General features: G+C 35.2%; 1 protein-coding gene across 8 annotated transcripts in view; it reads left to right on the top strand.

Moving 5' to 3' along the window:
• CFAP69 (cilia and flagella associated protein 69) overlaps positions 1–15,429 on the top strand; it is a 52,100-nt gene that overhangs the window by 8,475 nt on the left and 28,196 nt on the right. For 4 of the 8 annotated variants that reach the window (XM_059396888.1, XM_059396891.1, XM_059396887.1 and 1 more), the window contains 7 exons: positions 3,040–3,099; positions 4,646–4,711; positions 7,066–7,175; positions 9,270–9,346; positions 12,229–12,327; positions 13,152–13,301; positions 13,407–13,584. In XM_059396888.1, the coding sequence (XP_059252871.1) occupies positions 3,040–3,099; positions 4,646–4,711; positions 7,066–7,175; positions 9,270–9,346; positions 12,229–12,327; positions 13,152–13,301; positions 13,407–13,584 (740 nt within the window). Of the gene's footprint in view, positions 1–3,039; positions 3,100–4,645; positions 4,712–4,846; positions 4,933–7,065; positions 7,176–9,269; positions 9,347–12,228; positions 12,328–13,151; positions 13,302–13,406; positions 13,585–15,429 lie in introns of those variants that run through there. The other 4 variants (XM_059396890.1, XM_059396889.1, XM_059396893.1 and 1 more) reach the window with 3 other exon arrangements.

Below are 15,429 nucleotides of genomic sequence, written 5' to 3'. Positions count from 1 at the left end.
CCCTTAGCAAAGTATTAACATTGAGGCAGCTGAGTCCCTAGAGGAATGTCACTCTGCCTGTTTCGAGGACTTTTGAATGGGCTGTAAGTAGTAAGGACATTTAAGTTTTCTTTTGCCTTTGTTTCTATCCTTACATCAATTTGACCTCTCCTTACCTAATTAACATCATTTGTAGCCATTATTCCCTGCACTGTCTTCTCCAACCTAGTTTGCTTCTCTCCATCATCTCAATGCCTTATTTTCTCTTGCCTCCAGGCCCTCACACATGCTATCCCCCATCTCCATCTCTCAAACCTTCAGTTCTCGCACAAATCCTACTCCATCTTACCTCTGCATGCAAATTACTTCTGCTGAAAGCTGTCCTGTGCCTTCGTGGAGCATTTTGTAGCATGTTATCTGTATTACTTTTATTCCATGCCAGACTGAAGCTGCTTGAGGTCAGAACAGTGTTGTTCCCCATACTAGCACAGTTTCTGAAACATAGAAGCTGCTTATAAGTATTTGTGGAAAAAGAAATAGACTAACGGAGGGAGTGAAGGAGAAATCTTAAAAATATAATACATGCCAACCAAGTAAAACACAGAGTAGCATTAAGTAATAATGCAACAGAAATCTAAGAGGAATCTTTGCTCTAACCTTTACTACTCTTTTTTAATAAAAGTTATACCTGCTCATTTAGGGAGAATAATTCTGACACTATGGGCAAAAAGAAAATTTTGCTTTGACTTCTCATTTCAATATGCTTTCCAGTCTGCAAAGCCAATATCGCAGAAAATCTGAAAATAAAAACTCACTATATATATTTCTCAGAGAACCCAAGAAGAAAAAAGAAGACAACTGAGGTAGTGGGAGATGGCACTGTTAAAGCCCCAAATCTTGGAAGGCAAAATTGTATTCATCGAATTTTTTGGTAACAGTAAATTTAATCATTTAAACAAGTTAACAGTAAAATGTAACAGTTTTTAAAGATAACCATAATACCAGGTTTAGATCACTATTTATTAAATCATTTTTATTGTTAATCTTTTTTTTTTAATTAAAGATTTTATTTATTTATTTGACAGACAGAGATCACAAGCAGGCAGACAGTCAGGCAGAGATTGGGAGAGGAGGAAGCAGGCTCCCTGCAGAGCAGAGAGACCGATGCGGGACTCAATCCCAGGACCCTGAGATCATGACCTGAGCCGAAGGCAGCGGCTTAACCCACTGAGCCACCCAGGCGCCCCTATTGTTAAATAGTAAAAATCATTTTGAGTAAATTAACTCACCCAGTTACTTATTCTACAGAATTAAAATTAGAATACCTAGAAAATTCTAGATTTAAGAGGCAATGGGATGATATCTATATAGAAATGTGGAAAGGTATGTATTATAGATTTAAAAATCATAAAATACAATGGTGTTAACACTAAGTGAACTTACATATTTACACATGTAAACAAAAAAAGAAAATAGTATTTAAATACATGCATTTATTCATGTAAACAAAGAGAAAATAATATTCAAAAATTTTTCGTTTAAGTACTTAAATTTGGGATGATAGCACCTTCTGTTTCCTTCTTCACTTATCTACAAATAACTTTATATGCCAGGCCCAGTTTTTGGTGCTGAGGATGCCAAAGAAAAGGTCTTTGTCTTCAGGTGCATTTGGGGGCAGGGTGTGGTGGGGGGATAAACATGCAAATCATTTTAGAACTATGATGGGAACTGTGATGGGTGTGCACTTAGGGTGCTGTGGGAGCACAAAGGAAGGACATTTGTTCTATCCTTTTTTATCCCTTGGGGAGGCAACGCTTGAGCTGAGTTGTGAAGCACATGTGGGAGTTAACAAAGGAGAGGAATAGGATTATCACAACAAATGAAAATAGAGGAGAGGTGAAGGGCATTAATGGGGAGCGTCATTGAATGATTTAGGTGGGTTATGTTCAGACTGGAATTTTATTATCCAGACCGTAGAGTAGAAGACCATGTTGAAGTGTGTAAGAGTAGAGGCAGGGAGAACAGCAGAGAGTCTTCCTCAGTGAGAGATGAAAATTGAATAAATCAGTAAGATGGCATGGGCTCAAGAAATATTTAAGATATAAAATCTATAGAGCTTGGACATTCTGTTTTCATTTTCTTTTCTTTTTTTTTTTTAAGATTATATTCATTTATTTGAGAGAGTGCATACAAGCAAGGGGCACAGTAGGGGAGGGAGAAACAGACTCCCTGCTGAGCAGGGATCCCCATAGGGCGCTGGATCCCCAGACTCCAGGATCATGACCTGAGTCTGAGTTGGAAGCAGATGCTTAACAGTTGAGCCACCCAGGAGCCCCAACATTCTGTTTTCTAATGTGGATGCCTCTAAGAATGCTGGTACCAACTGAGGAGAGGGGATAACTTGTTTGGGAAGGTAACCTCCTACCTATAGTTTAGAAGCAAGTCTTATGTATATCTGCCTAGGCAAACCCAATGTAATTTGCATGGTTGGGATGTGTAATAACTATGTACCAGGTCATTTCACTTTCCAAAGCATGCAAGTGCTATTATTCCAGATGCTTTCTTGGGCCTTTCAGGACTAATAAAATTAAAGATAGTAAGATTATAAGATAATACTGGAATTCAAGAGGTTTTGTTTTGAACTCCAAAATTTATTACTCTTATAAGCTTTCATTCTCCCCTTTTATGTAAATTGAAATATAATTGACATATAATGTTACATTTGTTTCAGATATACAACATAGTCATTCCACAAATCTGTAGTTGGGCTGCAGTCACCACAAGTGCAGCTCCCATCCATCGCCAGACACTATGCTATTGACTATATTTCCTATTTTGTTTGTACCTTTCATCCCTATGATATTCATTCCATAAATGGAAGTCTGTATCTCTCACTTCCCTTCCCCCATTTTGCCCATCCCTCCATCATCCTCTTCCCCTCACTCTCTTTTTATCATAAGATATTTTTAAGTTGCCAAGCAATATCATATAAAAATAGTGTGTTTGATGTGATTTCTTGATTCTCATGACCCAAATTCTAAGAGGTGTGTGTATTTTTAGGGTGCTTTCAAGACCATGGACCTCAATCGTGTCATCAACCTCCTTGAAGAGACTGATAAAGTAAGCTTTTAGAGAAAATTTCCCTGCTATATCGCTTATAAACTATAATTCCCTGAAAGGTAACATGTATTTCCCCAAAATAAGTCTTGTTTCTTTTTTTGTTGTTGTTGTTGTTGAAAACATTTCAAATAGTGTCTTATATTCAAGGACTGTTTAAATAAGTTAGTATGAATGTATTTAAACTGATAGGGAGGCTGGAGGAGGAGATTAGATTTGGGTTTGTGGGATGGGAAAATCAATGGTGGCTATAAACAGAAGGAATCATAAGGCAGAGGAAGATTCTTCTAGCCTTTATTAATTGCTTATTAACAAGTAGGATGTGGGGAGCAAGGGTAGAAAAAGCATATCGTGAGGTGCTACTTAAAATTTTCTGCTATGAAATCTGGAGATACACACACACAAACACTCATACATACTCATAAGTAATCTATTTTGAGAGGAATCTTATACTAAATGGAATGGAGATGAAATGATTTCAGATATAAGATTCAAAGTGGAGAGTTTAGGCATTGGGAGAAAAGATAATAAATGCATTTAATGCATGCTCACACGCCACACTCTCCTGACATTACCCAAGAATCAACAGAGTGCCTAAAAGCTAACACAGTATAAAATTACTACAGGATTAAGATTGCCTACTTCTGGAAAATGGGTTGATTGCGGTAGAGCCAATCAAAACCAAACAATGTCTAGTGATTAGTAGGCACAAAAATTTATTTACTGTTTTAACATCTTTTAGTTTCTACATTTTAACACAGAAAAAAAGGACAATAAAAATAATGTATTTCTTGCTGGCTGTGTTTGTTATAAAAGTTATTTTTAATTTGGAGTATACCTGCATTTTAAAAAAGGAAAACTCAACCACATAGAGCTCCTACTAGTTGTTAAATAAGAGTAGACCAAAAAATATATTAAAAATGCCACAGCTTCTCACGAAGGATTTAAGAACTTTAGAAGGACAGAGTCAGTTATGTAAACAACAAACAAACAAACACATCACTGTATTGAGTTTTGTTTTGTTTTAATTGGCGGAAGATGTTTGTGCATAATTTAGAGGCTAAAAATACAATTTCTGCAGTCAGATTGTCAAATTTGACTTTTAACATTTTCACTTATTAGCTAGGTGATTTTGGACAAATTAGTGTTTCAGCTTGAGTTTCCTATTCTGGAAAAGAAATATAGTAATGGTACCTTCCTAAAGGGTTGTTTTAAAAATTAATGAAATAACATGTATCTATAGTACATATATATGGAGCATGGCATAGAAAAATGCTCAGCAAATTCAAGTATCGTTAATATTGTTTCTGGAAACAAATGCTGCTTTTATATTAACTTAGTTTTGATTCTCAGTTTCCCAATCAAATGTAAATGATACATTTATTTTTACCTTCACTATTTCAGGAAACATGATGCTTACATTATAACATAGTAATTTAAGAATTACTTGATAATTTTAATGACTACTTTCTTTTTATATTAAAGAAAATTTTTAAAATCTCAACAGACTTAATGACACAAAAGTACTAAAATAGATAACTTGTTTTAGGATGATTTAGAAGAAAAACAACTTAACTCTGTCAAGAAACTGGTGCAGTGTTATCAGAACGGACTTGTATCCTTTACATAAATATGTATGTTTGTTTCATTTATCCTGAAATGAGAGAATTTTATTAGAAACTGTATTATTTTCCTCTTACTGCTGTAACAAATTACCACAAACGTAGTGCCACAAAATTTTGTCTTACAGTTCTGGAGGTCAGAAGTCCAAAGTCAGCATCACTGAGCTAAGGTCAAGATGTTGGTAGGGCTGGTTTCCTTCTGAAAACTTTCGAGGTGAATCTCTGTCCTTGCTTTTCCCAGCTTCTAAGGTGGCTGGCATTCCTTGGCTCATGGCCCCATAAAGTAGTACCACTCTCACCTCAGCTTCTGTGGTCACATCTTCTCTGATCCTCTCCTGGCTCTCTCTTCCCCAGGTAGGATCCCTCTGATTAACTGTGGGCCTATCTGGACAATCTGGGATAACTTTCCCCTCTGAAGATTTTTAAATTAATCATATCTGAAAAGTCCCTTTGCTATGTAAGGTAACATATTCACTAGTCCTGGGTCTTAGGCTGTGGACATCTTTGGGCAGGCCATTATTCTGTCTACCACAGAAAATATCTAATATTTTGTGTTTTTCACAAAATTATACTTTTTGTTTTTCAGAATATAAAATTGAAGAAACAGATTAATGTACTTAATTCTATGTGGATAATGGCAGTTTTTATAGACTCAGAGATATAGTGGACCTAGTTAGGAGGACCAAGTCAAAGTCTTGTAGTAATGTTGATAAACTTCTTAACTTCTCCACCCTTATAAGATGGAGATAACAGCACCCATGAGGTGGTTAGGAAGACTAAATGAGCTAATGTACATGCAAGTGCATGATAACCAGTACAATAGTATATGAATATGTTATCCCCCACTGTACATACCACCTGATCAGAGCATATTGAAACCAGTGCAATCCAAAACTATCTGTGCTTAAGAACCAGTTTATGGGTGGTGGTGGTGGTGGTGGTGGTGATTACAAGCTTTGCATATAACTTAGCTATTACAGAAGGCAATACAGTTGTCACAGAAAACTCTCACTTTCTGTAGTCATCTTACCACGGACTGGTAACAGAGAATTTCAGAACTGGCAGTGGTCTATAGAGCACCCCTTCAGTAGTATTGATCTCCACAACCTCCAGAAGTTTTCTAAAGAAGATGGAAGTCTCTAATATTAGGTTGTTTCAGTATTTCAAACATCTTAAGGATCCCATTCAGGGAAATGTGCCTTAAATTTTTATTTTAATTCTTTCCTTGCCTTATTTTAACCTTCTTTTATATGGATTTGTTATGCCTATCAGTTACCTGAGGGTTTGTGGATGTTGAGCATTATTTATTGGTAGCCAAAAAAGTCCACTAGCAAGTGATTTCTTTCCTTATCTTACCCTGATACTTCAACACCTCCATCATTTTTTACTTCTTCACATTAGAGATTTGGTGGCAAATGGCTCTATTTTTTTTTTTTTTCTTTAAGTAGACTCCACACTGGAGCTTGAACTCATAACCCTGAGAATAGAGATCAAGAGCTGGACTTGGTTAACTGACTGAGCTGTCCAAGTGTCCCCAAATGGTTCTATTTCTGATGGCCCTTCTTAGGCTGCCTTTATATATGATAAAACATAAAGCAAAAATAAATTTGAGAAGTATCTTGGTCACTTCCATGGGTAGTTAACAGAGGTTTGTACTTCCAATATATCCAGATTCCCCATCTTCTCCTAAAAAGGTCCTAGAAAGAGACTAGAAGTGATAGGATTCAACCAAAGAAGTATGTCACAACTATCATGTTTCCTTGGCTGTAAAAGAAAATTTGTGAAATGTGTTTATGTACCAGTGGGTTTTTTAAATAGAAAAAAGGTTCTTTATTTCAAGATTTAGAAGAGGTAAATTTTGCTTTTATACTAGTTTTAAATGAAATAAAATCTCAATTTATACCTTAAAAGCAAGAAAATGCATCTGAATAAAGTTAATAAAATAAAGTAAAGTAGGTTTGGGTTGTTTATTCTGGAGCAGTGTATGTTTTGTAAGTGAGTGGGGGAAAGTTGAAAGATTAACGTTTTTCAATGTGTTATTACTTATTGCCAATAGTTAGTGATCTGCTGAATCCATGATATAATAGTTTGTAATCAAATTCTAAAGATATGAGGAAAGAGAAAACAATATTTTGAAAAGAGGTTACTGAGGCAAAAATTGAATAATGATCCCGAGACAAATATGGTTCTAATTTTTCCTATTTAGGGTTCAAAATTAGTATAATTAAAACATTGTCAACCACATTTAATAAAATAGATGGAATTCTATAGACTTTCTTGATAGAAGTCTGTATAGAATATGGTAATTTTTCATCTTAATTTTATTTCTTAACTAAAAATATTAAAGCCCCTAAGGGATTTAGCACAAATATTTAAAATTTTGAATCTGTGTGCAGAAAAAATTGAAAACCAGCCCCACTTTATAGAATCTGCATTTAATATCCTACAATTATGTGGGTAAGTTATTTTTCTTTAACTGACTTTACATTAGCATGCAGTATTTTATTATGTTTTATTTTGTATTACAAAGATATACAGTATGGTATAGTAAAGTAATAACTCAGAAAACCTCACCTGATCACTTGATTCCAGTCAATATTTCAAAGGCAGTCAGTTTTACTGTAGTCCAAGATAGCTAGCCACAAGAGATTAAACTATAAGTATATTAAAATGTTTGTCATTTTAAGTAGTTCTCAAGTGAATAATAAATGTGAGGTAAAAGCAAGAAATTGTGATTTTTTTTTAGGAGAATTTTTGAGAAAATTTATGAACACTTCTAAGTAGTTTCAGTCTAGTTTTTTTTCCCTCTTTACAAAACTTGATTCTCCAAGGCATATTAAGTTCTGACTCATGTTTTATTGATTTTTCAAATTTGAATGAAGAATAAAATGTCACCAGTCATTTTTGGTATATATTTTTATGTTAATTAGAGGTCAGCATTATAAAATTAATATACCCTATCCTCCATACTATTGTTTCTCCAACCATTTGGGGGAACTAGTAATATCGTCAGCTTCTTTGCTGCCACATAGTAAGTAATCCAAATATATATTAAAATACCCATTTTTAGTTTTCAATATAATGGAGTAGAGGAGATTTCTTAAAGTAGGTATAAACATTTCCATTAGTTTAAACTTCTAAATCTTTCTACCAATTTAATTTTTTAAATAGCATGTTTCTTTTAGCATACAAATAATACTATTAGGACTACATACATATGGTACTTTTTACTGTTTTACATTTTGTAGCAATAATATTTAAAAATTTTATAACTATATACACTTAATTTTTTTAAAGATTTTATTTATTTATTTGACAGAGAGAGATCACAAGTAGGCAGAGAGGCAGGCAGAAAGAGAGAGAGAGGGAAGTAGGTTCCCTGCTGAGCAGAGAGCCCGATGCAGGGCTTGATCCCAGGACCCTGAAATCATGACCTGAGCTGAAGGCAGAGGCTTAACCCACTGAGCCACCCAGGTGCCCCATATACACTTAATTTTTTTGCTATCTGAACAAAATAATCAAAAATAACTAATCAGATGCCTTTACCATGCCTTAGCTTTTAATACAGACTGTGAAAAAGAAAGAAATAAATTATTGCTCTGGTGCTTTTAAGGAATTTTTATGTACTAACTGGAAATTACTATTATATTGATGTGAGATTATATTGTTATCATTTCAAATTTCAAGGCTCTCAAAGTCCTAGAATACCAGGCCTATAAGCATGACTTTGAGCAATGCCAGCAAGGAGCTCTACCAAGAACTGGTTTTCTATAAAAGCTGTGATTGAATGTTTCCTTACATAAAGTGACAGACTTTCAATTGTACTCCTTACTTTCCCTCATATTTCATAATTATTCACATTATTTAATTTTTTTCTCCTTTCCTAATTTATGCTCTCATCATCATGTATTTCTCCACACCTCACCCTCACTTGATCCCCTTCTCAAGACATTTTTGGGGGTAAAAACATTGAAAATAAAAAATAAAACCTAGTCTTCCTGTTTTGGCTTCTGTGTAGTATGTTTTCTCACTACATCAGAAGTTTAATGTGTATGATTTTCATAACCTTTTGAGAGGAAAGCTCTTCTAATGCTTTATCTTTTAGATTGTTTCCTTTGGTAGAAAAGAAAAAAGTTTGAGGACCAGAAGAAGTAATTTAAGAGTTCTTCACTTTAGAGATCCAACAAGGAGCTGGATAACAATAAGTTATTGGTTTCAAATGAAAAATTCTAACAAACACACAAAACACTAGCTATTTCATAGCTAGCCCTTGAAATATCTTGAAATTTTTTTCTTGAAAAACATGAATTAAAAGTCCTATAGAGATCTCACTGATATGAGGAATTTGAGAAACAAGACAGAGGAGCATAGGGGAAGTGAGGGAAAAAATGAAACGAGGAAACCACAGAGGGAGACAAACCTTAACAGACTCTTAATCTCAGGAAACAAACTGAGGGTTGCTGGAGGGGAGGGGGATGGGAGAGATGCAAATGATGGTTCAGTTAAGGACTTAATTAAATATAACTCCTGCATTCTTCATTCTTATTGAAGCTTGCCATTTTTGAAAAAGAAAGTATCAGATGAAATAACATATGCTGAAGATACTGCTAATTCAATCGCGCTTCTGGGTAAGTTAAGATTTCTTCAGGTAGAGAGGTATAGCATATGGCAGGCCCTACTGACAAGAAAGAAATGTTTTAGTCATTAAGTCTTAAGAGTACTCTTTCATATGCAGGTTCTTTTCTTGTTTCTGGTTGGGAATTAGTCATAGTATGCTTGATGATAATTTTTGCATTGTTTTCTACTGAGGCATTTTATGATACCAATAAGATTCTGTGTTCCTTAATTGAAGGACTGGCAGATGCTTATTTGTCTTGATGTTATTTAGTTTGTTGAAATATTTAACTTTTTTGTAAATCAGAAGTATATGTACCTCTCAATAATCACAAAAATGTTTTCAACATTAAACTTTAATAATTGCTAGAATCTAATTAGTTGCTAGAAGCACTGAGATCCAAATTATCTGTTAAATAATCTAGAATTGTAAATAAAAATCATAAAATGGTGAAATACTAATCCTTTTATATCTATATAAGTTTCATAGTCTTCAATGGTAGATATTCTGGGAGAAATTATTATGGGCTAGAGTGGATAAAGATGCCAAGGAAATCAGAATAAACATGGGCTATAAGATAAGATGACTGCAAGGAACAAGTGGGCTGAACTAATGGGAAAATTTAATTCTGTGAATCCCTAGCATCAAAATTTACACTGGGAAGCCAACCCTAAAGAGGACATGATAATATGAACAGATAAAAGATGTCGTTTTCGTTGATAACATTTAAAAATTGTTCTGTTGCCCTTACTATTTTTAAAAGTTGCCTCTAAGAGTGTTGGTGGGCATTTGCATGATAAATACATGCTCTTTCTTACTGTGTCAGTCTGCTCTCTACTGAAGAACAGCTTGCCTGCCTTAGAAACTTGAAGTAAATATGAACTCTTAGCTTAAAATGAGCTCCCTTCATACTCATTGTTGACTGCAAGTGCTACTATCCTATCCCTTGTTTTTTGATTGCTGGCAACGTGAGTTTAAACTAAAATAACACTATAGATTATAATGGGTTTAACAAAAGCTGTTCATTTTTACTAATAACTTCCAGTTTCTACTTAATAGTGGTTGATCATATTAACTTTTCTCTAAAGTGATAGTTATTTCTGATTCAAGAGTAGGATTTTGGGGGCACCTGCGTGGCTCAGAGGGTTAAGCCTCTGCCTTCAGCTCAGGTCATGATCTCAGGGTCCTGGGATGGAGCCCCACATTGGGTTCTCTGCTCAGCAGGGAGCATACTCCCCCCTCACTCTCTCTCTTTCTGCCTGCCTCTCAGCCTACTGGTGATCTATCTCTCTCTCTCTCTCTCTCTCTCTCTCTCTCGGTGTCAAATAAATAAATAAAATCTTAAAAAAAAAAAAAAAGAGTAGGATTTTGGAAATGTATGAGGGAAAAGTTGGCACTCTGTCCTGACATTATAAAACAGATACTGTGAGAAATGACCTAAATTTACAAGAACTAAAAGGGTGGGGAAGCAGATGAGAAAACTTACAATTTCCCATACATTTAGACATTTGTTTAGTTTTGTTGGAAAATTTTAGTTGTTCCTGTTGACTGAATTTTCCTAAAACATAGTGATTTTTCAACATGAAAGGAAGTATTTTTTAAAAAGGGGGGAGGGGAATCATCTTGAAACGGTCTTCTTTTTTTCTTCTCTTTTAGTGGTATCTTTTGCAGACAGATTCTCCTAAAGCAAGGGTGAGGTTCTCCTATGTACTTCCTCCTGTCCATTTGCATCCCTACTCACTGATCATTTCCAGAGGTGAACATTATGCAAGTCCTAATGCAAAACAGGAGTGTTTCAGGAACATTATCTGTTTCCCTCACAGAATTCCCCCGCATCTGGTTCAGCCCTGAAGCTGATTTTCCCAACTCCAGTTGTCCCAGGCATGCAGAGAACACAGAACATTTCCAGAATTCCATGGATCATTTTTGGCTTCTCTTAGGGATAACTTGTAGTTGATCAGAGCAAGAACAAACCATTCTGAAGTATAGGCTGAAGCCAGTTCAGAAATAATTTAGATATGCCTTAAAAGGAACCCTCCCAATCCTTCATCTCCACCAAGATAACTTGAACATGAAACTATTACAGGTAGGGCAAAGATTGCCCAGAAACTCTTTGTTTTCCATTCTATTAGCAAATTGAAAAGCAGAGCTCACTTAGAACTTCTCTAAGCAAAGGATGCATTATTAGGGGCAACAAATTACTGATTCTTTAGTTAAAGAGAAATATGTTAACCCATATCTTGCCAGAAATAATAATAGTAACTTACTATATGCCAGACACTATTCTCAGCATTTTTTCATATTAATTCCCACAACAATCTTTAAAATAGTAACTATTGTTATACACATTTTATAGATGAGAAAAGTGACACAAGTTTATGTAGGTAGTAAGTGGCAGAGCCATTATTTAATCTTAAACAGTCTGGTTCCAGCATTTATGTTATTAACTACCATTTTTTTCTTCTTGAGAAGGAGAGGCTGAATTGATTGAGGGGCCAATGTTATAATGATAGATCCAAGATATTTTACGTATGCATGTGTGCATGTATAAAATTACATTGTCCTGGGGTGCCTGGGTGGCTCAGTGGGTTAAAGCCTCTGCCTTTGGCACAGGTCATGATCCCAGGGTCCTGGGATTGAGCCCCACATCAGTCTCTTTGCTCAGTGGGGAGCCTGCTTCCCCCCTCTCTCTCTGTGCCTGCCTCTCTGCCCACTTTTGATCTCTGTCTGTCAAATAAATAAAATCTCTAAAAAAATTCAAAAATAAAAAAATAAAATTACATGGTCCAGTTTGAACTTCTAGTAAGGATATTTTTAATCTTACTACTAACATATTTAAATTTGCAAGTAAACATGACAGTGTTATTAAATAGCATTCATTTCTCTTTCTGGCAGGTGAATTGATGAAAATACCAAATTCTGAATTGAGGATACAAATTTGTAAGTGTATTATTGACTTTTATCATGCAGAACCACCAAAGAAGCATATTACAGGTGAAGTTTTCAATAGTCTTTTAGTAATAACTTATGTCTGTAAAATAATATTCTTTCTCATTCTCTTTGAACTTGGAAAGACACAGTGGTATTGATGCAAGCTGGCTAGCTCCAAGGACCCAGAAGGGTTCCCATAGGACTGGCCGAAAGGGTCCTTGGCTCTGTGCAGGATAGGAATCAAACACAAGCCAAGTCGAAGTGAGAGCAGAGTATATTGAAGACATAGAGAGAGTGTAGATATGGACAGAGCAGAAGACTTAGAAAGGAAAGAAGAGTGAGTCTTGACTTTGCTTGGGGGCCTGTGGTTTTTATTGAAGATTGTGGTCAGGTACACCTGACTTCTCAGCCTTTCAGAAACAATAGGTGTCTCCATTAAGTCACTTATGCCCCTGAGCCAGGGGTCTTGATGAGTCAGTATTCTTGGAAAATGTTTATGATGACTCCGCCCAATTACTCTTCAGATATTGTCTGTTCTGCTAGAAGACTCCGAAAAAATAATTAAATCCTTGACCTTTATAAGGAGCACATACATCATATATATATATATATATATATATATATATATATATATATATATAAAATTAAATTTGACCTTAAATTTAATATAATATATATTAACTTTAATGAATCAATTCAAAATTGACTCATTATTTGGCCTTTTATAGAAAAATTTTGTCTATCCCTGTGCTATACAATTTCAAAATGCCAAACTATTTTTTAAGTTTTTATTGCAATTGTTTAATAATATTACTCATTCCTTTGTCTGAACATAGATGGTTACAATGTGAGAAAACTGTACATATTTATTAACTAATTGTTGTTAGGTTACCAGCAAGCAAATTCATCATACAAGATTAAGATGGCTGAGGTCAGTGGATTGGCAAAAACAATGGTCGAATCATTGACCTTACTTGAAAATCAACTTGTTGAGAAACTTTGGGTACTTAAAGCTCTCCAACATCTCTCAACTTCTGGTTTGTATATTATTAACTTTAGATAGTTCATTCTCAGCTATTTTTGTTTCTTTCCAATGGTGTCAAGACTGTACAACATAAATAATTTCTAAATTTTATTTTCAGAAGTTAATTGCACTTTAATGCTGAAAGCACAAGCAGCCAAAGAAATTTGTGCTCACCTCAATGACCCAGACCCCTCTGGACAGCTTCTGTTTCGTTCTTCAGAAATACTTTGGAATTTATTGGAAAAATCTCCAAAAGAAGAAACCATACAACAACTTAGTAACTTGGAATGTTTGCTGTAAGTAAGTGGTTAGATAGGAATGTTTTTTAACCTTAAAATGATAGCCAGTAACATAACTAACATCTTTGTTTGAATTTGTGTTCAATTAGGCTTTTGAGTCCTGTCCATTTTGAGTGATGTCCAACATCATTTTTATGTTGTGGTGTAAATGCATCTTTGCAATAGCAAGCTGTTTTTTTGGTTTTTGTTTTTCCTATTTGGAAAGCTTTTAAAGTAGCTTATTAACTAAGCTAAATTATATCTTTGAATAAGTATAAAATACATTAGACATTTAAAAGAACTATTTCATTTGCTCATTCAGTAACCTATTTTTTTAAAGATTTTATTTATTTATTTGTCAGAGAGAGAGAAAGAACACCCAAGCAGGCAGAGGCAAAGAGAGCAGGCTCCCTATGGGGCAAGGAGCCTGATGTGGGACTCAATCCCAGGACCCTGGGATCATGGCACAAGCCAAAGGCTGTGGTTTAACCCACTGAGCCACCCTGGTGTCCCCAATAACCTATTTTTAAACACTTACTCTCTTCCAGATATTGCAGTAAGCATTAGCAATAAAATATAAGTGAGTCTTCAAGTAACTTATCCATTTATTCATCAAATAATTATTGTCTGCTCTATACCAACTTCAGTATTGGGCCATAGAACTACAAAAGAAAGCAATGCAGACACGATCTCTGCTTTCATGGAATTTACATTGTTATTAGGAGATAGACAAGTAAACAGACAACTAATGCTATGAAATAGACTATCACAGTGCTACATGTTCTCTAGAAAAGAGTGATTCAGCATACCCAATCCAACGGATTTAAATCACATAGGATATTTATGGGCTTATATAACTACAAGGTCAAGGATAAAACTGGTTTCATGTGCACAGCAAATAACAGGATGTGGGCCTTCATCATCCCTCTACAGTCTTCCACTGTGTTAGCTTTATTCCCAAGATCCACATAGTGAGACCTAACAAGTTGAGGTTCACACAATCACAACCCCAAATCAAGCAGAAGAGAAGACTTGCTCTTCTGAAAGGCCAAAGAAAATTATTTGAGTCCCTATTGGTCCTGAGTGGTCTGGGTTGGCCATATACCATTCCAGATTGAATTACTAGTGACAGAGAAATGCTCTGGCTAAAAGGAAGCTCAGAGCATCTTAGCAAGACCAAAGGGGTAAATGCCTAAATAAAAATAAGGGTACTGTTATCATAAGAAGGGCAAGCAAGGGGCACCAGGCTTTCTCAATCAGAAGAGCATTCAACTCTTGACCTTGGGGTTATGAGTTCAAGCCCCACACTGGGTGTACAGATTACTTAAAAAAATAAAATCTTTTTAAAAAAGATGAAGAAGAAGGGCAAATGAGTGCTAGGAAGCAAACCAGCAAATGCCCAAACCAACAAATGTCCATAGAACCTGACCCAGACTTGGAGAGTTAATAAATACTTCCTGATGAACCCTAATTTGGTATCTGAATGATAAATACGAACTGGCAACACAGAAGAGTTTTGCATTCAGAGAGCATCCTAGACAGGGGAACAGAAGTGAAAATAGAATTTGGCAAAAAAAAAAAAACAAACAAACCCTGGAAGGTACTGAATATATTGAGAGTAGAAAATAGAATAGTGAGAGATGAAGCTAACAGTGTTAGCAGGGACCATAACATGAAAGGCTTGATAAGCCTTGGTAAGGGGGTAGGACTTTTTAATCTTAAGAACAAAGAAAAGCCTTTAAGTAGTTTAGCAGTTACTTTGCCCACAGGTATAGATTTGGATGGATGGATTCTTATCTGATAGAGACTTGACTCCTATGGCAGATTTAGAAATGTAGAAAAGATCAAAAATACTTCAAAATG

Source organism: Mustela nigripes, chromosome 4 (assembly GCF_022355385.1).
Source record: "Mustela nigripes isolate SB6536 chromosome 4, MUSNIG.SB6536, whole genome shotgun sequence".
NCBI lineage: Eukaryota > Metazoa > Chordata > Mammalia > Carnivora > Mustelidae > Mustela > Mustela nigripes.
Note: the sequence above shows the minus strand (reverse complement) of the source record. Positions and strands in the feature narration are given on the sequence as shown.